Below are 22,848 nucleotides of genomic sequence, written 5' to 3' on the forward strand. Positions count from 1 at the left end.
TTAAAATAAGCATATTGTGAGTAGACATATCGATACAAAATTAATAATGGAAAACTCATGTACAAAGATTATTTAAAGTATAATTTTTGCCTGTGTGTGTCACAGGCATCTTCAGTACATTTTAAGCTCAAATTAAACAATAACTGACAATTCCAAAAAGCGCCACCTAAGCAGCTGGTCCTGGAATATCAAGGTTTTAAGTGAACAAGAACTTACATACCTCTACTTTTTTTTTTTTCGGCATGAAATTCGATGGAAAAGGTCAATAAATTTCCTAACAAAAAAAAAAAAAAAAAAAAAAAAATGTATACAATAAAAAGTTAGGAAAGATTAGCTGATTTATAAAGTACTATCTCCCATAAAGGGGATAGACATAAGCCGTCGGATCTGTGTAAGTTAGGAGAGTGAAGTAAAGTTTCACATGTTTCTTTATAAAGGCGTTCCATGAGGAACTGACTTTTGTGAAGGACTCTTGTCTTTCTCCAAAGAACTCTATGTCTAGTGAAGATGGCATGTTCTGCAAGTCCAGACTCTTCAGGTTTAAAGTATTCAATATAAGATTAGTGTTCTTCTAGCTGAATAGAGGCCGATCTTCCTGTTTGTCCGAAATAAGATAATCCACAAGAGCACGGAATCTGGTAGACACCTGAATAATTAAGGTGTGGACGCTTGTCCTTAGGAGAAGACATAAGCCGTCGGATCTGTTTAAGTTAGGAGAGTGAAGTAAAGTTTCACATGTTTCTTTATAAAGGCGTTCCATGAGGAACCGACTTTTGTGAAGGACTCTTGTCTTTCTTCAAAGAACTCTATGTCTAGTGAAGATGGCATGTTCTGCAAGTCCAGACTCTTCAGGTTTAAAGTATTCAATATAAGATTGGTGTTCTTCTAGCTGAATAGAGGCCGATCTTCCTGTTTGTCCAAAATAAGATAATCCAGAAGAGCACGGAATCTGGTAGACACCTGAATAATTAAGGTGTGGACGCTTGTCCTTAGGAGAAGTGAGAAAGGTGGAGATTTTTCTAAACGGTCGAAAGGCAACAAAAATATTCAGTGGTTTTAAAATTTCTGCTATACGTTCACTAATGCCTTGTACATTAGAGATAGGAATGCGCATTATTTCTTCTGTATTTGAAGAGGAAGACATATTAAAACTACTCAAAGCTCTTTTAATGAAGCAATTCTTATAACCATTAGATAGAAAGGAAGAAGTTATATATTGCAGTTCTTTCTGTAAAAGAACATCTGAAGAACAAAAGGAGTGGGCCTGATGAACCAGTGTTTTAATAGTTCCTGCCTTTTGACTGGGATGGTGATGAGATTCAGCATGGATATAATGGCCTGTATGAGTCTTCTTTCTATAGATTGAGAAATGTAGGTTACCATCTGGTTGACGAAGAATTAGAAGATCTAAAAAGGCTAACTGCTTATTTGATTCTACTTCTAGGGTAAACTAGAAGTAGAAACAGAAGAGCCATTCCATACAGCAAAAATGTCATCGACATATCTGAACCAATGAGTAGGTCTGGGAGAAACGTTGTCAAAGATACGTTGTTCAAAATGTTCCATAAAGAAATTGGAGATAGCAGGAGAAAGAGGATTGCCCATTGCTGTTCCTTCAATTTGTTGATACAACTTATTTTTAAAGGAAAAATAACCAGAATGTATTACAAAAATCAAATAATTTTACAATGTCTGAAGGAAATTCCTGTTGTGGTAATTCAATGCTTTCAGAAAGAGGCACATTTGTAAATAAAGAAACAACATCTAAACTGATCATGATATCAGAAACGTCCAAATGAAGATCTGAAATTTTATTTTTGAAATCCGAAGTATTTTTTATATAAGTATCAGTTCTCCTAGTTGAAGAGGAGAGTAAATTTGATAAAAATTTTGAGATTTTGTAAGTGGGGCAACCTATACAATCTACGACTGGTCTCAACAGAATGCCTGGTTTATGAACTTTCGGAAGACCATACAATCTAGGTGGACGACCGAAGAAGGTTTTAAGTTTTTTCTTTTGATCTTCATTCCATGTAGATACATTATCTATAAGAGAATTAAGTCTCTTCAATTGACTCCCAGTAGGATCCGATGTAAGAGGCCTATAAGTCAAATAGTCACGAAGTAGAGACATTTTTCTCTCATATTCCTTCATATCTTGAATCACTACAGCCTTCCCTTTGTCAGCTTTCGTAATAATTAAATTATGGTTGTGATTTCAATGCTTTAAACTCAGAGTAAGAAAGAGGACAAGGAGGCTTGGGCATTAAAAAGAATTTTCGCACATTCAAAACGTAACCTGTTGGCTGTTTTTTGAAGAACAAAAACTTAAGAAAAATCACCAAAGAACAACCATAATTTAATTATTACGAAAGTTGACAAAGGGAAGGCTGTAGTGATTCAAGATAGGAAGAAATATGAGAGAAAATTGTCTCTATTACTTCGTGACTATTTGACTTATAGGCCTCTTACATCGGATCCTACTGGGAGTCAATTGAAGAGACTTAATTCTCTTATAGATAATGTATCTACATGGAATGAAGATCAAAAGAAAAAACTTAAAACCTTCTTCGGTCGTCCACCTAGATTGTATGGTCTTCAAAAGTTCATAAACCAGGCATTCCGTTGAGACCAGTTGTAGATTGTATAGGTTGCCCCACTTACAAAATCTCAAAATTTTTATCAAATTTATGCTCCTCTTCAACTAGAAGAACTGATACTTATATAAAAAATACTTCGGATTTCAAAAATAAAATTTCAGATCTTCATTTGGACGTTTCTGATATCATGATCAGTTTAGATGTTGTTTCTTTATTTACAAATGTGCCTCTTTCTGAAAGCATTGAATTACTGCAACAGGAATTTCCTTCAGACATTGTAAAATTATTTGATTTTTGTAATATATTCTGGTTATTTTTCCTTTAAAAATAAGTTGTATCAACAAATTGAAGGAACAGCAATGGGCAATCCTCTTTCTCCTGCTATCTCCAATTTCTTTATGGAGCATTTTGAACAACGTATCTTTGACAACGTTTCTCCCAGACCTACTCATTGGTTCAGATATGTCGATGACATTTTTGCTGTATGGAATGGCTCTTATGATGAACTTCAACAGTTTCTCACTAGGTTAAACACACTTCATCCTAGGATCCAGTTTACCATAGAAGTGGAATCAAATAAGCAGTTAGCCTTTTTAGATCTTCTAATTCCTCGTCAACCAGATGGTAACCTACATTTTTCAGTCTATAGAAAGAAGACTCATACAGGCCATTATATCCATGCTGAATCTCATCACCATCCCAGTCAAAAGGCAGGAACTATTAAAACACTGGTTCATCGGGCCCACTCCTTTTGTTCTTCAGATGATCTTTTACAGAAAGAACTGCAATATATAACTTCTTCCTTTCTATCTAATAGTTATAAGAATTGCCTCATTAAAAGAGCTTTGAGTAGTTTTAATATGTCTTCCTCTTCAAATACAGAAGAAATAATGCGCATTCCTATCCCTTATGTACAAGGCATTAGTGAACGTATAGCAGAAATTTTAAAACCACTGAACATTTTTGTTGCCTTTCGACCATTTAGAAAAATCTCCACCTTTCTCACTTCTCCTAAGGACAAGCGTCCACACCTTAATTATTCAGGTGTCTACCAGATTCCGTGCTCTTGTGCATTATCTTATTTCGGACAAACAGGAAGATCTGCCTCTATTCGGCTAGAAGAACACCAATCTTATATTGAATACTTTAAACCTGAAAAGTCTGGACTTGCAGAACATGCCATCTTCACTAGACATAGAGTTCTTTGGAGAAAGACAAGAGTCCTTCACAAAAGTCGGTTCCTCATGGAATGCCTTTATAAAGAAATATGTGAAACTTTACTTCACTCTCCTAACTTAAACAGATCCGACGGCTTATGTCTATCCCCTTTATGTGAGATAGTATTTTATAAATCAGCTAATCTTTCCTAACTTTTTATTGTATACATTTTTTTTTTTTTTTTTTTTTTTTTTTGTTAGGAAATTTATTGACCTTTTTAGTTATCTTACACCAGCTACTTAGGTGGTGCTGTTTGGAATTGTCAGTTATTGTTTAATTTGAGCTTAAAATGTACTGAAGATGCCTGTGACACACAGGCGAAAATTATACTATTAAATAATCTTTGTACGTGAGTTTTCCGTTATTAATTTACTATGTAGCTATATATTCATTGGTCACCGTGAGAGGGCAGAAGATAATGCAAGTGATGAACATTGGTGGAAAAGATAAGTTCCTTTTGGAAGTCTTCAGTTTCAATTAAGTCATTCTTTTTGAATCATTATATTTACATAGGTTTGTGTGATTAACTGTAAGGGTAGCGTGTTCAATTTACTGAATTTTAAAGATTTAATATTTGTTTTCTTGTACACTGTATTGTGTGGCATGGCACCGATGCACAAAACAATGGAGGGGGATTTTAATGTGCATTATTATGTTCACTGCAGCATGTGAAAAATGCATGGCCTTCACAGAACGAGAGATTTTTGGAAGGAGAATGAAACTGGAGAATGGATTTGCAGAAAGTGTTTTGTAAGCGAATGTCAGAAGTGTGAAGAGAGTGACAGTAGTGAGTTGAAAGGCAAAACAAGTAATAATGTGATTGGCATAGTTAGTGTTGCAAGTGGTATGAGTGACTTCATGAATAACACAGTGGAAAATAAAGATAATGGCCAGAAGGTAATGGATAAGGTTGTGAATAAACATGGAGTTCTTCACTGAACAAAATGTGAGATTGAGTAGTTGGAGAAATAGCTGCGGATGGTATGACACAGAAGCAAAACAAAGGAGAGAGAGAAAATGTGAAAATAAGGATCAGATTTTGTATGGCGATTCACTGATATGAGAAGTCTTAGGGGAGAGTGTAATGAAATCATGTTTTCCTGAAGCTAAGATAAAGGATATCAGCAATGCTGTAAGGATGCATAGAGTTAAGGTGAAAGAGGTGTTTATTTTGGCTGGTACAAATGACTTAGTTGGTGACAAGTGTGGTATGTGAGAAGACACAAAAGAGCTGCTAGTGTATGCAAAAAAGAAGAGTGAGAAAGTAAAAAGTTGTGAATCTCTTGCTATAGTGTGATTGCAGATGAGTCAGTGGATACATTGTGCAGGAGGAATGGTGCAAAATGTGGATTTGTGGATGAGTTAGATGGAAGGAAGGATTTACATAAGTTGGGTGTGCTAGCATCTAAATAGATTTGGTGTCAGTAGTCTTAAGAAAATGTTGTGTGAAAGTTCTGAAGTATGAAGTCAGGGAAACTAGAATGTTTGGAGGGGGGGGAGGTGTAAGTGAACATGAGTCCAGGCAAACTACAAGTTAGTAAGCAGGAGAGTAATCACATAATGCGAAATGTAGTAACACATTTAGTAACACACCAAGTAACACAAAGTGTAAGAGCAGTTGTGGGATGAAGGGGGTGTTGCAGTTTAAGTAGACTAATACCAGAAGTATTTGAAATAAGGTTGAGGAGTTTTTGGCATTGGTTAGCACAATTTTGCCAAACATTATGGGCATTAGTGAGACATAATTGACCAAGGATGACATGATCACAGGAATAGAATGCAAGGATATAGTGTCTCCAGAGAGGAAAGTAGGAACAGGATGGGGGAAGAGGGATTTTGCTAATGACAGCAGAGGAATAAAAGCCAAAAAGAGTAGAAGTACATCATGGGAACAGGGATTCAGAAGGCAGTACATATGAAGCTATCTGGTGGAAGATAGAGGCCAACATGACTAAATATGTAATTGGTTGCTGCTATAATGCAGGGGTATATAGGAGAATGTAGATGACATGCATTCACAAATTAGCATGATGAGTACAGGTTCAGTAATTATTATGGGGGATTTTAACTATGGTAGAAAGCAGATTGAGAAGAGGAATGGTCACAGGTAGGCAAGGAAATGGAATTTACACAGCGGCTGAGAGATAATTACCTGACACAACATGACACGAGGTTCAAGAGTGCTGGATCTGACCACTTAATCTGATCACTTTATCAGAGAACTTAACACTAACTAATCTAGCTATGCTTTCTCTGCTTGGAGAAAGTGATTGTAGTGTTGACCTGGCAGATAGCCAGACATGCAGAATTTTCTGTTAAGAAGGGATATCTCCCAGGTGATTATGACTCCTCAGCTTGTCATAATCACCTGCTTTTGACAAGCTGAGGAGTCAGCTTTCAGCAGAGTAATGGCATAAAAATTTGGAGGGGAGAGATGGCGGTGGTGCATGGAAGGTTGTAAAGGGGTGTTTGAAGAAAGCAGTATCTGAATGTACATCTAGAGTTCATTAAGCAGGAGTTGCACACAAAGAAAAGGTTGAGGAGGGATTACAAAGAAAAAGGTGATCACAGCATGTCCATGAGCAGTATAAGGTGCAAGCAAGAAGAGTGACCAGTATGGTAAGGGAGGCTAAAGCTAATTATAAAAGAAAGCTAGCTGATGAGGCAAAAAGAAATCCTAAAGAGCTTTTTACACTATGCAGCCAGTAAAAGAGGAATGACTATGGAAGGATGACTTTAAAAAGTGCTGATGGTGAGAAGATAATAAAATCAAACCAAATGGTTGAATTACTAAGTAAGCATTTTGCAGGGATGTACCATCTAGGTGGTGACATTGCAATACTAGATTGATAGGAGAATAGAGGTTGAAAAAAATGGAGGTGTTCAGAATATTGCAGAATCTCAATATGAACATAGCCAAGGGATTAGATGGCATATCAGCCCATGTATTACAAGAATGTGCAAGGGAATTACCAGCTTCTATGACCAAGCTGCTTAATTTAATTCTCAGTACTGGGAAGGTACCAATGGAGTAGAAGGGGGGGATTAGCCCCCCCCTTGCATAAAGGACACTCCAAGACAAAGTAGCAAGTTATAGGCCAATCAGCATTTCAGAAGTTGTGGTTAAAGTATTGGAAAAATTGATGAAAGACAGAATTCAGGACTGAGTGGATAGGAATAAGATACTCTATAAGGGATAACATGGTTTTGTGAAGGGTGGGTCTTGCCTCACTAATCCATTGTAACTTACATGATTATAAAAAGAACAGTGAACAATGGTTACTCAGTGATATTCTTAGACTTTGCAAAAGCATTTGACAAGATTCCACACAGAACTCTACTGCATAAATTGGAGCAAAAGGGTAATGGATATGAATCTGGTGATCTGGATTAAAGGGTGGTTTATGGAGGAGCTGAGTCCAAGAGAAGGCAGGGAAATGCAGTAGTGTGCCACAGGACTTAATACTAGGTCCTCTGTTTAATTTGTAATTTAAGGATATAGGAAATTATTTGACAGGAAATATTCAATTGTTTGCTGTTTGCTGATGATGCTAAACTGGGAAGAACAATGGTAAATGAAGGTGATGCAGAAATCCTGAAGAAGACTTAAACAGACTAGCAGTAGTAAATGGCTGCCAGTTATTTAATGTGGCCAAGTGTAAGATTATGTACTTTGGAAAGAGATCAGAAGCTGTGTACTATATTGATAGAAATGAACTGGACTGCAGGAAACTGATAAGACCAGGGACTTGGGTGTGACTGTAGACATGGAGTTGAAGTTTAGAAGGCATATTGTAAAGGTAACCAAAACAGCACATCAGATTACATGGTTGTTGAAAAACACACTAACAAGCAGGGACAGAGAGGTTATTGTTCCCCTATACAAGGCTTTAATAAGGCCACATCTGGACTACTGCACACAGATCTGGCCTCCAGGATTCTGTGGGATGAAGAAGTTGTGGAGAGGATCCAGAGGCGAATGACAAAGATTGTGGCAGGTTTGTGGAATGCTCTCTATGAAAATAGATTGTTCATCTGTAGGCTTCAGAAATTAGCAGATAAGTGAAAAAGGGGAGACATGATAGAAGCATTTAAGTTATTAAAGGGGTTTTATAAGATTGACACTGAAGACTTTTTCAGACTTACATGGCAGGAAGGGAGAGAACTAGGGTTCATCAGTGGTTAGGAAGGACCTTTTTGTTTGGAGGGTGGTGAATGGGTGGAATGGATTGCCAGAAGTAAGTGTAATTACTTCATCAGTGAATGAGTTTAAGGAGAGGTATGATAAGTATTGTGTGAATGATGGCTAGTGTGTGAATAATGGATCTCCCACAATGAGTCTTCTGACTCCATGGAGATACCTGCATAATAATGATAATAATATAATGGACAGTGATTCTGATTTCAATACTAGCATTAAAATCTATAGCAATTCTAGGATAAGAGAAACTTTGTTTTCCACTAACATAATCATCTAAACTTCTAACATAAACATCTAAAATTAAGATTATTTAAGACTAAAGGAGGATTTTTTAACATTTATAATGGTAGCTAATCATAAATAATACACTTCATATGACTGGTTTTCTTAATTTAAGAAATAAACTTACTAATAATGACACTTGGTTTGGTGGAGATGAAAACTAAACAAATTACAGAACACGGTTTCCCAAACTGTGTTCTATATCAAAAATATTCAGTGGTTCCAAAATTAATAACGGAAAACTCACGTACAAAGATTATTTAATAGCATAATTTTCGCCTGTGTGTCACCGGCAAAAATTATACTATTAAAAGAGCTTTGAGTAGTTTTAATATGTCTTCCTCTTCGACTACAGAAGAAATAACACGCATTCCTATCCCTTATGTACAAGGCATTAGTGAACGTATAGCAAAAGTTTTAAAACCACTGAATATTTTTATTGCCTTTCAACCATTTAGAAAAATCTCCACCTTTCTCACTTCTCCTAAGGACAAGCTTCCACATCTTAATTATCCAGGTGTCTACCAGATTCCGTGCTCTTGTGGATTATTTTATTTCGGACAAACATGAAGATCTGCCTCTATTCGGCTAGAAGAACACCAATCTTATATTGAATACTTTAAACCTGAAAAGTCTGGACTTGCAGAATATGCCATCTTCACTAGACATAAAGTTCTTTGGAGAAAGACAAGAGTCCTTCACAAAAGTTTGTTCCTCATGGAACGCCTTTATAAAGAAACGTGAAACTTTACTTCACTCTCCTAACCTAAACAGATCCGACAGCTTACGTCTATCCCCTTTATGGGATATAGTACTTTATAAATCAGCTAATCTTTCCTAACTTTTTATTGTATACTTTTTTTTTTTGTTTGGAAATTTATTGACCTTTTTAGTTATCTTACACCAGCTACTTAGGTGGCGCTTTTTGGAATTGTCAGTTATTGTTTAATTTGAGCTTAAAATGTAGTGAAGATGCCTGTGACACAGAGGCAAAAATTATACTATTAAATAATCTTTGTACGTGAGTTTTCAGTTATTAATTTTGTATCGATATGTCTACTCATGGTATACCTCTTTTAAAACTTATTCTTAGACATGTCATTATAAAACCAAGGCTTGGCAATCTCCACAATGCAGCTTAATTTCTATAGTTTAATTTAAACCACAAACTTATTTTTTTAAGCTTTATGAACTAGCAGATAAAAAAGTGATACCATTTAAGGTACAGTGTAATATAAAATTTCCCCTGCCATCAATGTAAACATCTCTCCTTCCAAAGGAAATTTAACAACTAACTGGATGTAGATATGAAGGATATTTAAAATAATAATAGGAGAGATGTTTACATTGATGGCAGGGGAAATTTTACATTACACTGTACCTTAAATGGTATTACTTTTTTATCTGCTAGTTCCTAAAGCTAAAAAAAATTATAAGTTTGTGCTTTAAATTAAACTGCACATTGTGGAGATTGCCAAGCATTCGTTTTATGACATGACATGAATGTCAATGAAATTCATGATATGTGCAAAATGATAACTCACAGTGTTAACAGAAGATACTGAAATGGTATCTTCTGTTACCATTTCAGTTTATCAGGGAATTTGATACTGGATTGGTGATACAATGAAATCCTATTCAGGGCAAGGAATTTGAGACAGTGTGGTCATAATAAGCAGCCTGCACTGTCGAGAATGGGAGTTTGTTGCTATAGTGGAGGAACATACAGGGAACACACAAATATATAGGGAAGAATTTTCATTGCATTAAGTGGCATATTTAATGATTGTGGTCAAAGCTCAATGCAAACAATCCATAATATTTTGCCTGCTTTATTGCTTCTTGATTAATCATTTCATCTACATTAAAAAAAATGGAAATATAACAAGGATTTGTATTTAAGTTTTGTTGATTTGGAAAAGGCATATGACAAAGTGCAAGAGGGAAGCTCTTCAAAGTGCTACGGTTATATGGTATAAGTGAGACATTACATCAAGCAATACATAGTCTCTATTTAAGCTGTAAGTCAGTAGACAGAATGGAAGGAAGGAGAGGAGGATGGTTTGAGGTAAAATCAGGTGTGCGATAAGGGTGCACATTATCTCCACTATTATTCATTATCTATATGGATCACATTATGAAGGAAAGTGGTATTAAATTTGATATCAAAAGTCGTGATGTTAATCTTAACTCTTTACTTTATGCAGATATTATTATTATTAAGAGAGAGAGATAAACTCATCTGGGGAGGGTTGTACAATACAACCCCTAACATTGGCTCTCTACTCATCTGGGGAGGCCATACTATTTGCACAAACTGTCACACTTGTTCTTGAATTCATTCACATAAGGTGCACATTATCTCCACTATTATTCATTATCCATATGAATCACATTATGAAGGAAAGTGGTATTAAATCTGATACTAAAAGTGCTGATGTTAATCTTAGCTCTTTACTTTATGCAGATGTTGTTATTATTAAGAAAGAGAGAGAGAGTTAGGAACTCATATAGGAAGGCCATACTATTTGCACCATATTTGTTCTTGAATTCATTCACACTACTTGCACACAACATCCAATGACAATCCATTTTAATCATACACTACTCTATGAGGGAAAAATCTAGCCCTAACTCCCTTCTTGATAGCATTCGTTCCCAAATTCTATGGATGTCTTCACATCCTTTCCCCATCCTCAATAAAATGAAAAATTCCATCTACTGAAATTCTGCATAACCATTCGAGAAGTTTGGAAGTCATAATCATATCATCCCTCTTTCTCCTCTTTGCTAGTGTCTGCAGCATACGAATTCTCAATTTGTCTTCATAATCAGTATTACACAATCCTGATATAATTTTTGATCCTATCTTTTACATTCTCTCCACTGCATCAGCATCACCATGGAAACCAGGAGACCAGACCTGCACGCAATAATCCAAGTGAAGTCTTATCACAGTCTTGTAAAAAGGCAAAATGACTTCCTATCTTTACATATCAAGGTCCACTTCAGCATTGCAATTATGCTGAGCTGTATTTACAATTTTAGCTATATGACCCTTGAACTTCAACTTCCTATCTACTGAAACTCCAAGATCCTTGCCTGATCAGTTTCTTCTAGCATAATCTCACCAATACCATACAACATGGATATCTAATCACACCAAAGTGCATTACCTTACATTTATTAACATTGAAATGATAACCATTTTCAAATGCTCACAATTCCACATATTCAAATCATCCTGCAAGTACTCCCGACTACCCTACCTATCTTTGCATGATCAGCAAATAGCTGTATGTCGCATGTCAAATTCTTCCCAATGTCATTAATGTACAAACTGAATAACAATGGACCAAGGACTGATCCTTGCAGCACACCTCTGGTTACCTTTAGTCTTACCTTTCAAATTCATTCAAATTCAAATTCTGAATAAATCCAGTACAAGTCTGCAAGATTCCTTGACTAAATTGAATAACTGTTGTAATAAATTTGGTATTAAAATCAGCAATAAAAAGGCAAAGACAATGAAAATAGGCAGAAACATTGAAAACATCAACTGCATCCTGAATGGTGACCCTATAAATCAAGCAAAACATTTCAGCAAGTGAAGATGGTAAATTAAATATGGAAATAGACAACAGAATTAGTAAAGCTGGTATGGTAGAAAGTCAGCTGAATAGATTTATATGGAATACAAACGAAATTAGTCAAAACACTAAATTAGCTGTATACAAGACAGTGTTCAAACCAATCTTAATTTATGGATCTGAGAGCTGGGTTAGAAATAAAACACTTGATTAAAGAATGCAGACCTCTGATATGAGAGTTCTGAGAAAGATTAGTGTAGTGAACAGATGGCATCAGTATACAGAACTGAAGGAAGGACAGGAGGATGGCTTGAGGTAAAATCAGGTGTGAGATAAGGGTGCACATTATAAAGGAAAGTGGTATTAAATCTGATATCAAAAGTGGTGATGTTAATCTTAGCTCTTTACTTTATGCGGATATTATTATTATTATTAAAAAATATATTATTATTATTATTAAGTGTCACATTAAAAATGAGGATATTAGGAAATACTGCCTGAGATTAGTACTAATCTCAGGCAGTATGGTCACTTAAACTCAGTATTCCACAGAATGGGAGAGGAAAGATTAGCTAAAAAAATGTTCTTTGTTAGGATGGTAAGAAAAAGACCCAGATAAAGACCAAGATGTAGATAGATTGATACAGTAAAAAGCACTTTAAAAGACAGAAATATAAGATCTGATATACTGGAATCTTGACAGATAACAGATTAATTTGGTGGAAAATTGTTGACCAGAAGTTAGTAATGATGTAACCCTTTCATGTAGTACCAGCATAACTATCCTGCACCCCCCCCCCCAGAAGGTATATGTCAGTAATTTAATGAAAAAATAAAAAGTAAAAAAAAAAATAAGGAAAAATGATTAAACTAATCATACAATGTGGTGTTTTGTAATCATATTCATAGACATGAGCGGTCTGAAAAGTTCTCGGACTAACAATGAAAAAACGGATTTATAATTTCAAAATTATTTTTATTTTTCAACATAATCTCCCTTAAGACTAATACATTTATTCGAGTGATACTCCAGAACCATTATCCCGTCCATGTATAATTGTTCTCAGTAAAATCTGTAAAATACCCCTCTACAGCTGCAATCACCTCTTGATTTTAAGAAAAATGCTGACCAGCTAGGAAGAGTTTTAGTTCTGGGAAAAGATAGAAGTCAGAGGGAGCCAAATCTGGGGAATAGGGTGGATGTTCCAACAATTCATAGTACAGATCCCTTAATTTTCCAATTGCCAATGGGCAGCTGCATTGTCCTGATGAAAGATGATTTTTTTTATCTGCAAATCATGTCTTTTCTCACGAATTTTTTCGTCTAGTCTGGTTAAAAGATCGGAATAATATTCCCTGGTTATTGTTTTATCCTTTTCAAGATAATTAATAAACAAAATGCCTTTAGCATCCCAAAACACTGGTGCCATAACCCTTCCTGCTGATGGAACTGACTTTGTCTTCTTTGGTGCTGAACATCCAGTTTCTGTCCACTGTTTTTGACTACTGTTTGGATTCTGGTGGGTAATGGTGAATCCAAATCTCGTCCATAGTAATAAATCAACACACAAAATCAGTTTTATTCTTGTTAAAACGCTCCAAGTGCTGTTCAGAGATTTTCATGTGAGTGCGTTTTTGATCTGCTGTGAGCAAGTGCAGCACCCATCTTGTGCAAAGTTTTTTCATTTGCAATTCTTCATGCAAAATATATCCTACACATTCTTTTCAAGTGCCTATAGTCTCAGCAATTTCACGAACTTTGACTCGCTGGTCATCCAATACCATATCGTGCACTTGATCAATGATTCCTGGTGTTGTTACACTTTTTGAACATCCTTCGCGTGGATCATCTTCAAGGCTGGTATGGCCACGTTTAAACTCGGCAGACCATTTCGTAATTGTTGAAAATGAAGGAGAAGAGTGCTCATAAACTTTTATGAACTTCAAATGAATTTCTTTTGTCGTTAAACCTTCTTTTACAAAGAATTTTATCCATTTCAAGGGAATACAGACAACACTTTTGCTTTAGACAGCTGTATAAGACAAACTACTTGATAGAATGACTTGCAATTTCACATGGATGCTTATGACAGCTGTACCAACTTGGAAAAAAAATCTTGCCAATATTGTTGCCATTTATGGTCGAGGCCAAGAACTTTTCAAACCACCCTCATATATGAATATGATTACAATATATATATATATATATATTCCAACATACATATATATACTAACACCTTTCAGCATTGTACTATAGTACTGAAAATTAATTTTGTGCTAATTTTATTATAAAATGGACCTACTGAAATGAAAACTGAAATTAATTCATAAATCATCATATAGATACAAAATATCAATAAATTCCATTGAGACATGAATTACTGTTGTTATTTTAAAAAAAAATTTGTCCATAAAAAGCAATTCAGTATACTGTCCAACCAGAGATGTGAGATGAATGTTTATTATTATATTTTGGAAAATTTTTTAAAGTGAGAACTATTTTGCTTGTAGAACTATTGGAAAATTTTATGTATAAAGCATATGATTTCTCGTGTTGGTGACGAATTCGTACACTGCCTTATTCCTCTCTCCCCTTCAACATGAATTGACTCTTCTTGGCCATGTGCCAGCCATGGTTCAAGCATCTGCGGTCGGACAGTATCTATACACACACTGTGGATCATTATTTGGCATTAACTGCATCTGCAATATGGTTCTGGAGTCATGTCTTACTTGTAGAACAGATGGATCTCAATAGACAGTTATAATTTTATGGATGGTTAGAGTTTTCAGGTGTGATGCAAAGACTGATGTATCCAGCTATCGACCAATCAGTATCTCTGGACTGGTGGTGAAGATTTTGGAAAAATTGGCTAGATTGGTTAGGGCTTGCATTCGGAAATGGGTTGATAGCGAATCTCTACTTTGCAATGAACTGTGTGGGTTTACTAAGGAGATGTCATGATTTAGTCACTTGCTCACATTCTATAATAATATTACCAATGAGATAGACAAGGGAAATAGATATACCATGATACGTTTGGATTTTGAAAAGGCTTTTGAAGGAATACAGAATGGAAGACTATTGCATAAATTGGATAATATGGGATTGCATTATAAAATATTAGAATGGATAAGAGGATGACTGACTGACAAATATCAACAAGTGATATATGGGGGATGTGAGTCTGCAAGATTTAAGGTAACCAGTGATGTACTACAAGGATCAGTCCTTGATCCACTGTTATTCAATCTATACATTAATGACATAGGGAAGGACTGGACAGATTATGTATACAGCTGTTTGCTGATGATGCAAAGATAGGTAGGGTAATCAGGAATGCTCCTGATATGCAGTTCTTGCAGGATGATTTGAATAGGTTGGCTGAAAAAAGACCCAGAGGAAGACCGAGATATAGGTGGATTGATACAGTAAAAAGTGCCTTAGAAGACAGAAATATAAGATCAGATAATGTTGGCATCTTGACAGATAACAGATTGATTTGGAGGAATATTGTTGAAAGTTAGTAATGATGTAAGTTTTTGATGTAGTACTATCATAATATTCTGTACACATCAGGAATTTGATGATGAAAGCACATTAAATTCTGGATGCTATTAAAAAACTAGATAAAAGAATATAGGTGGATGGCTTAGAGATAATACAGCTATTGCAAGAACTTAATTCAATTTAATAATGGAGCTGAATGGGTAATGCAGGGGGTGTCAAAGAAATGCACAAGACAATTGGCAATTCCTTTGATCTGGTTGCTGCTTAACTTGAGTCTCAGCACAAGTTGTTGAAGAATCCTAATGAGTAGAAGGAAAGCAAGAAAATTCCATTATACAAGGGTGGAGCCAGGAAATAAGCAATCAATTATAGACCAATCAGTTTCTCTGGAAATTCATTAAGATAAGGGCCAGCATCCAGAAGTCACAGTTTTATTTATTTAATTTTATTTCATATGATGATACAACGGCCATGAGCCCCTTTTACGAGGAGGTGTGGCACCATCTAAATCCCCCCTATTTTATCTGAGCTCAGGACTGGCACAGCTGACTAATCAGGCCTATGGCTGGGAGGGACCATTTCTTTAATATTTCTGACTGTAAACCATATGTGTATTCACGGGGCTGGTTTGTCTGTTCTGGGGGGGGGGGGAACGAAAAACCCAAGTTTCCAGGTAAAAAAAAAATCCTACCTCCATATGAGACAGGCTAACTCACCTTTCGTTGAAAGAAACCAGATGAAGGTTCCTCACATCACATATGAGAATCAAACCCAGGTCTTTCCGACTAAAGGGCTTCATCTGTATCGACTGTATATAATACAGACAACAGAGTAGGAGAGAAGGAATGGGTATATCTTGATACTTCTAGATTCTGTCAAGACAGTTGACAGGATTCACCATGGGAGGCTGTTATACAGATTTAAGAGATGCGTATGCAAAACAAACTTGTGCCATGGATAAGAAAGTGGTTGACTGACAGGTTTCAGAAAGTGATGTATAGAGATACTGAGAGTCTACAATAAGGGGGGGGGGAAGCAACCAGTGGGGTATCTTAATCCAGCTACTGTTACTAACTTTAATATGGATAATACTGCAGATGACCTAGAAAGTGATATTGAGTTATTTGCTGATGATGCAAAGGTATGGAGGGAAGATAAGTTATAACACTAGTTGGCTCCCTTTTCCAAATTCCAATGACCAAGCTAGAAAAGAAGCAGAGATATTTCCTGTAAGTAATGATTAAAAACAAATGATTCATCTCCCAACCAAGATCCCTGACAATCCTCTCCACCTATCCAATGCTCTGGATCTTTCTTACACTGCTGAGGTGACTTCTCCTCTTAGTAATTCATATCTCACAAGCTCATCCAGGTTTCATCTCTTGTGAAAATTCCTTCTCTAAGCCATTCGCAACCTTGTACAGTTTGACATTACAACAATGCCAAGTAGAAAGATCTCCATGACTGTAACACCTCCTTTCCATGGTCATATTTCTTCAGATCCAAATTCGTTTGCTCGTGTTATGGAAATTATTCATGTTGAAATAGAAGTTTTCATTACACATTCTGTTCAAAATACCCACCCTATATCCAATGCATAGTTTCCAAAAAAGTGTACCAAGTGGTCCGAGAAATAAAGAAAAAAAAATCCACTTATCAGGAGTAGCTCGAGAGAAAAACTCCCACCTTCGTTCAAAGTCTATGCTGAAAAATGCAATACTTGCAAAACCATCATTAAAAAACAGTAAGTCTGACTTTGATATGGCTAAATGTACAATACTTGCCACCTGTGCCTTCTGGTCCCTCGCAAAAGCGATTGGGCATAACTTTTGCACATCTGTGCTTCTGCCTTGTAGCACTGCAGCATCACCTGAAGATAAGACTGACCTCCTGGCATTATTCTTCTCATCCAACTCCAAAACATGTAATGAAGGCAAAATCACCTCCATCTTTACCTGGAAAAATACATCACATGCCTGCTATATCCTTTCATCAAAGACATCAAAAGAATTTTGAACAAACTGGATACCAAACAGACTTCTGGTCCTGATGGAATCTCACCAGTTGTGCTTCTGAACTAACACCTGTTCATCATCTTCACACTATATTATACTTAGAAATCATTCACCATACTGCACAGAAGTAAGCCCTTATATAGCCAATTCAAAAAAAAAAAAAAAAAAAAAAAAAGTGGTAGTGTCTACCATCATCTAACTATTGACCTATTTGCTTTTATCTCAATGTTGAAGTAAAGGATAAGGTCATCAACAACCAACTTCTTCAATATCTGGAGAACTGACAACTAACAGAGATTTTGCCTATCAAGATCCACAGCAGATCTCCTGGCCTATTACATCATCTATGGAAATGTTTAGAGAAATCTGTGCTGCACTTGACGTTTCCAAAGCATTTGATAGGGTATGGCATCGAGGACTTCCTCTCTTTGTGGTTGGACTGCCAGTTTTCTCTCTGTAGTTATTCACTACATGAAATGGTGGAAGGTGTCCTCTCTTCAGATTTTCCTGTTAATGTAGATGTTCCTCGGGGCTCTGTTATTTCAACAACCCACTTCCTTATAATATATGATGATCTGTTTTCACTAACCTCAAACTCTTTCAGTTTTGCTGATGACAGCACTTCCACTCATCTGACTAATACGATAATAATATAGTAATAATAATAATAATAATACAGTAATAATACTAATATGATACCAAACTTTGCAGTGTTCAAACATCTTGAGCTTTCAATATCATCTACAATAAGTATTCTGAATGCCGATTTTTGTACCATCTTGCAATAGTAGGGTAACAATAGCCTAGTCACTTTCAATGCTTCCAAAACACAGTTTTATCTGTTTTTGCAAAAAAGAACTGATTTCTACTCCACTTATTTTTGATAATTCTCAACTGAATTATCAAAATTCAGTTGAGAATTATTGTCATATGATATGAGTCTTCTTGAAGTAACTCTCACTACTAGTCTTTCCTGGCACATAATCATATCACTTCAATACATCTTTGGCTTCCAGAAAACTTGGCATACTTTTTCACTCAAGGTTACTTCTCTCGAGCTCAGTTGCTTTTTTTCTGTACAAATATCAAATCTGCTCAAATTTGGAATACTGCTCTCACATCTGGTGTGATACATCTAAGATCTCTCTAAAAATTCTTGATGATCAGAACAGAGTGGTTCATTTAACTGATGACATCTCTCTTACAGATACTTCACAATCTGTCTCACAAATGGTCAGTTTCAGCATTGTCTCTCTTCTACAAATATTTTCATTGTCACTGTTCAGAAAAACTAGCATCCATTATGTGCCCCTCGTTTCTGCTAAACCTACAGAACAGGAGCAGAATTGAACTACAGACTCATTCCAGTTATTATGAGTCATTTTTTATTCCATCTTAATGGTGGGACAGCCTTCACAATGAAGTACTTCCCAAGGACTATAACCTCTAGCTCTTCAAGAAGAATATCAACAGATTACTTTGCTCTTGATTCCCCCCCACGCCACACATGGCATTTATTTACTATAGATCTTGTAGCCTCTCATATGTGAGAGGGATATATATATATATATACACACACACACACACACACACACACACACACACACACACACACACACACACACACACACACACACACACACACACACACACACACACATATGTCTGATGCAGAATCTTTGCAGGCTGATTTGAAGAGAGTGATTCTATGAAATAATGATAATTAGTATCAATTCAATGTTGTCAATGTAAAGTTATGCATTTAGACTAAGGTCTAAATGCATAATTTACACTATAGATAGGGTATCATTTTAATGAGAATATGCTGCAAGCAGTCAATGAAACTAGACAGATGAAGTTTAAGGGCCATGTTTTGATTATTATGATTACTGGCAAAATTTGAGATGATAATAAGATTTTTTTTTTTTCTTTTTCATTGGACTGTTTTTATTGGCAAGATGATTCAAATGACCATAACTCCTGGCTTCATAAAATTTAATGAAATTTTGTATTTATATACTTATACAGATGTAGAAAATTGGTCTGACCCTTACCAAATTGTGCTCTTAATTGGCAATACATCATCTTATTGCATATAAAGGGAAGAACCTTCATAAGATCTTTGATGGTGCTTGAGCTTGTCTCATACAGAGATAGCAACATTTTCTCTCAGAAACTCATGCAGTTTTCATCTTGCAAAACAGGCAAACCAGCTAGAAGAGCATGCTATTTACAGACATAACAATATGTCAACTTTGTAACCTTAGTTGTATTGGCTGTAATTCCAAACTACCCCAATACACGCACACTACTTGGCCTTTCCACAGGCATACCTTAACAGTGGTATGGAAATTATTTGCAGGCAGTTATAGAAGACTCCTAAAGCAATACCACTAAGCTTCCAGCATAACTGTTCCAACAATGCTCACTTAAAATGGAAGAAATGTTGAAGATCATCATACCAAAGGAGATTTCTTAGGAGGTAAAACCTAAATGGTTGAGATGAGGAATTTACATTCCTCAGAGGACAAGGATATATATATGTAGTACTAACAACCACAAGCAGCAGATAAATTTAATTTCATCAGAGTGTAATTCAGACCATTATTTGCAGCTGCTAAAATCATAACAGGATTACAGAACAATATTAGTTTATTTTTCCTAATGCCTTCTACCACATATTATGCATAATTGTCTTGCAAGGGTACAATGACCAACATGAAACCCTGGGTATATCTTCTCCTCATAACTGAGGGAAAAGATATATTCAATGATACCAACATACTCACCAAAGTGAATTTGGTTGTTGGAAATTAAGTAGACAAAAAAAAAAAAAAAAATGCACATGCACACTTAGCTTGAAGTCATCCGACGTCAAGATATAAATAAGCAAGAAATAAATAAGTATATGATTTTTAGCCATTTGTTACTAAAGTACCACAAAATTTGCTAAGGTAATAAAGATTATCATGATAAAATACTCACACCAACATAGTATAGTGGCATATTTTTCAAGTAGCTATCAAACTGCTGCTTCCATTCTCTTACTGGTTTGCATCTATGAACCTTGAACAGGTCATCTGTGAATAGGTTGAAAAAAAAAAATAATAATAATAAGTTAAAATAACCTAACATAAAAGGAATAAATTTTATATAAAAATGAACAGTACAGTGAATAGTACAGAATAATACAATCCACTTTAAAAGAATAGCAATACAGATGTTGTACTTTACAAAAAAGCAAAGTTTCAAATATGAATGTATATATTCACCTTTTCCCCTTTTCAGATTGTAATATAAGTTTTACTGAGGTGATAGCTATACTTATCATAGTATATGATATATTACCCAAAGCTAAGGTAAGAAAATGTAAGACATTACAAAAAGATATTTGGGCCTAATTTGTAAGCTTCAGCACAAGTTTGTCCCCAAAATGAATGCTATTAACAATAGGAAAGGGACAGCACTAATGGGAAAACAGGAGACCAGAGACAGAAGAGTACTATAAAGAACTATATAAGAAACAAGGTAAAGAAAACTCAGAAGAGATCATCTGGGGGGAAAGGGGAGATTCTGACTTGGAACCTTGTCCTCTTAGGAATGAAGTTGAAAGAGTAATTAAGGAGCTTAATAACATTAAGGCTCTATGTGATGATGAATTTAGGCAGAGCTAATAATTAAGGTTACAGGAAACAGATTCTTCCCTAGTGCAAGACTCTCATTAAACAACCTGGTTAAGGGCAGAGTCAACTCTCTAAATATTCTCCAAATAAATACAATGATATACCATCCACTCCAACAGTCTTATAACATCTAGTTACTAAACACTTTTGAGTCATTCACTTCTGATTGTTCAAGTATTTATCTCCTTTTTCATTCTTTGTATAGCACTGCTCTCACAAGTATGAGATACACTGACCTAAAAAAGTATCTCCTATTTTTATCCAATTATCATAATATCACTGAAATGAAGACTTTGATTTTGTTTCTGATTATTATAATTTACGCACCAATCCAGAGTTCACTTACATAAAATACAACTCCCTAACTTACGATTGCTTTGGTACTGAATGAGGGCTCTTGATCTCTTAAGGTTTCTACCTGGTCTCTGATGAAACCAACCAGTTCGAAACAGCTATCAGCCCAGTGAATACCTTTATCAAAAGCACAAATAAAAGATGACTATACAGATGCCTGGCCAATGCTCATGTCTTTTAAATAATAAGCTCTGATGCCAAGGATTATACTCTCACTAGCTCTCTGGTCAACTTTCAGAATTTTCCAAGTTTCTATTTCTCTTTAGCTATGAAATAAGGTTGGATCTTTAACCCCTTAACGCACTCAACCGACTTAACTCGGGTCCAAGAAACTGAATTTTTTCCCCTCTGCTCAAGAAAAAGGAATGAACACAATAAAAGGGTACCAAGACTACCAAATTAGCCCGCAAGAGGGCACCATTAGGACTTTAGGAACAAAATTAGTGTCTTAATTTCTGCCTCATTTGCTTTGTTAGTTCCTGTAGTGCACATACCATATCTTTATGTTCCTGAAGATGACAATGTGACATTGTCGAAATATAGAAGTGATTCATTAAAGTTATCTTTAATTAATTTACTTTATATGCGTTGTTAATTCCGTAAATTAATTACCAGTGCTGTAGCGAGGACCTGGAAGCTCACACAACTGAGCAAGCCAAGATAGCTTTGACTAGACGAGCAAGTATTGGCCTTCTATACACAATGCAAAGCTCAATTATTGCCACACAAGCTTAAGACGTCTTCTGTCTACAAAAATAAAAGCCTAAATGGAATGCTTATAAATGCATGTATTTATTAACAAATAAATATTACTTCTTTCTCAAGTAATGAGCTTGCGCAGCAAGCATGGAGAATTCGCCCCTGATCAGCATGCTCATTACATTTCTAGTCTGCATCTTATACTTATGTAGATATAGACATTCTCTGTTATCTTTGCCTCCTTTTCTACACTGTTTGTCTAATTTCACCGTTCACTCATTTCACTCCTACCTTATCTCCTGACTATTGACCCAGAGCTGTATACTGCCCATGTTAGTTGAATTTTTACCAAATCTCATTTTCTGATCTATTTCCTTCATATCTAACAGATAAGCTTACGTGGTGATGGTTATTCATGCATTTACAGAAAGCCAACACACACAGGAAGATACCTATATAAACAATCACAACATCATCCAGTCCAACAGTATGGCATTTTAAAAACACTCGCACACAGAGCCATTTGTTCTAATGATACAGCTCTGACCACAGAACTCACACCACAGAAAAGATAGCCAAAGTACTGATGAAACATGGCTTTCATACCACCTCCAAACGCATGCAAAACTAGCAACTCTGATCCACTTGCCTAAGAATAAACTTCACCCTTTAGCACACCCAGGAGTGTATGAGGT

The 22,848-nt window shown here is 35.7% G+C and overlaps 1 protein-coding gene across 3 annotated transcripts in view; it reads right to left on the reverse strand.

Moving 5' to 3' along the window:
• Positions 1–22,848, reverse strand: part of IntS6 (integrator complex subunit 6) — a 292,395-nt gene that overhangs the window by 108,370 nt on the left and 161,177 nt on the right. For all 3 annotated transcript variants that reach the window (XM_090413384.1, XM_090413383.1, XM_090413386.1), the window contains one exon: positions 20,403–20,497. In XM_090413384.1, coding sequence (XP_090269510.1) covers positions 20,403–20,497 — 95 coding nt within the window. The remainder of the gene's footprint in view (positions 1–20,402; positions 20,498–22,848) is intronic.

The sequence above is a fragment of the Typopeltis vanoorti genome, chromosome 24 (genome assembly GCF_054136105.1).
Source record: "Typopeltis vanoorti isolate ZY-2024b chromosome 24, IOZ_Tvanoo_1.0, whole genome shotgun sequence".
NCBI classification, from domain to species: domain Eukaryota; kingdom Metazoa; phylum Arthropoda; class Arachnida; order Uropygi; family Thelyphonidae; genus Typopeltis; species Typopeltis vanoorti.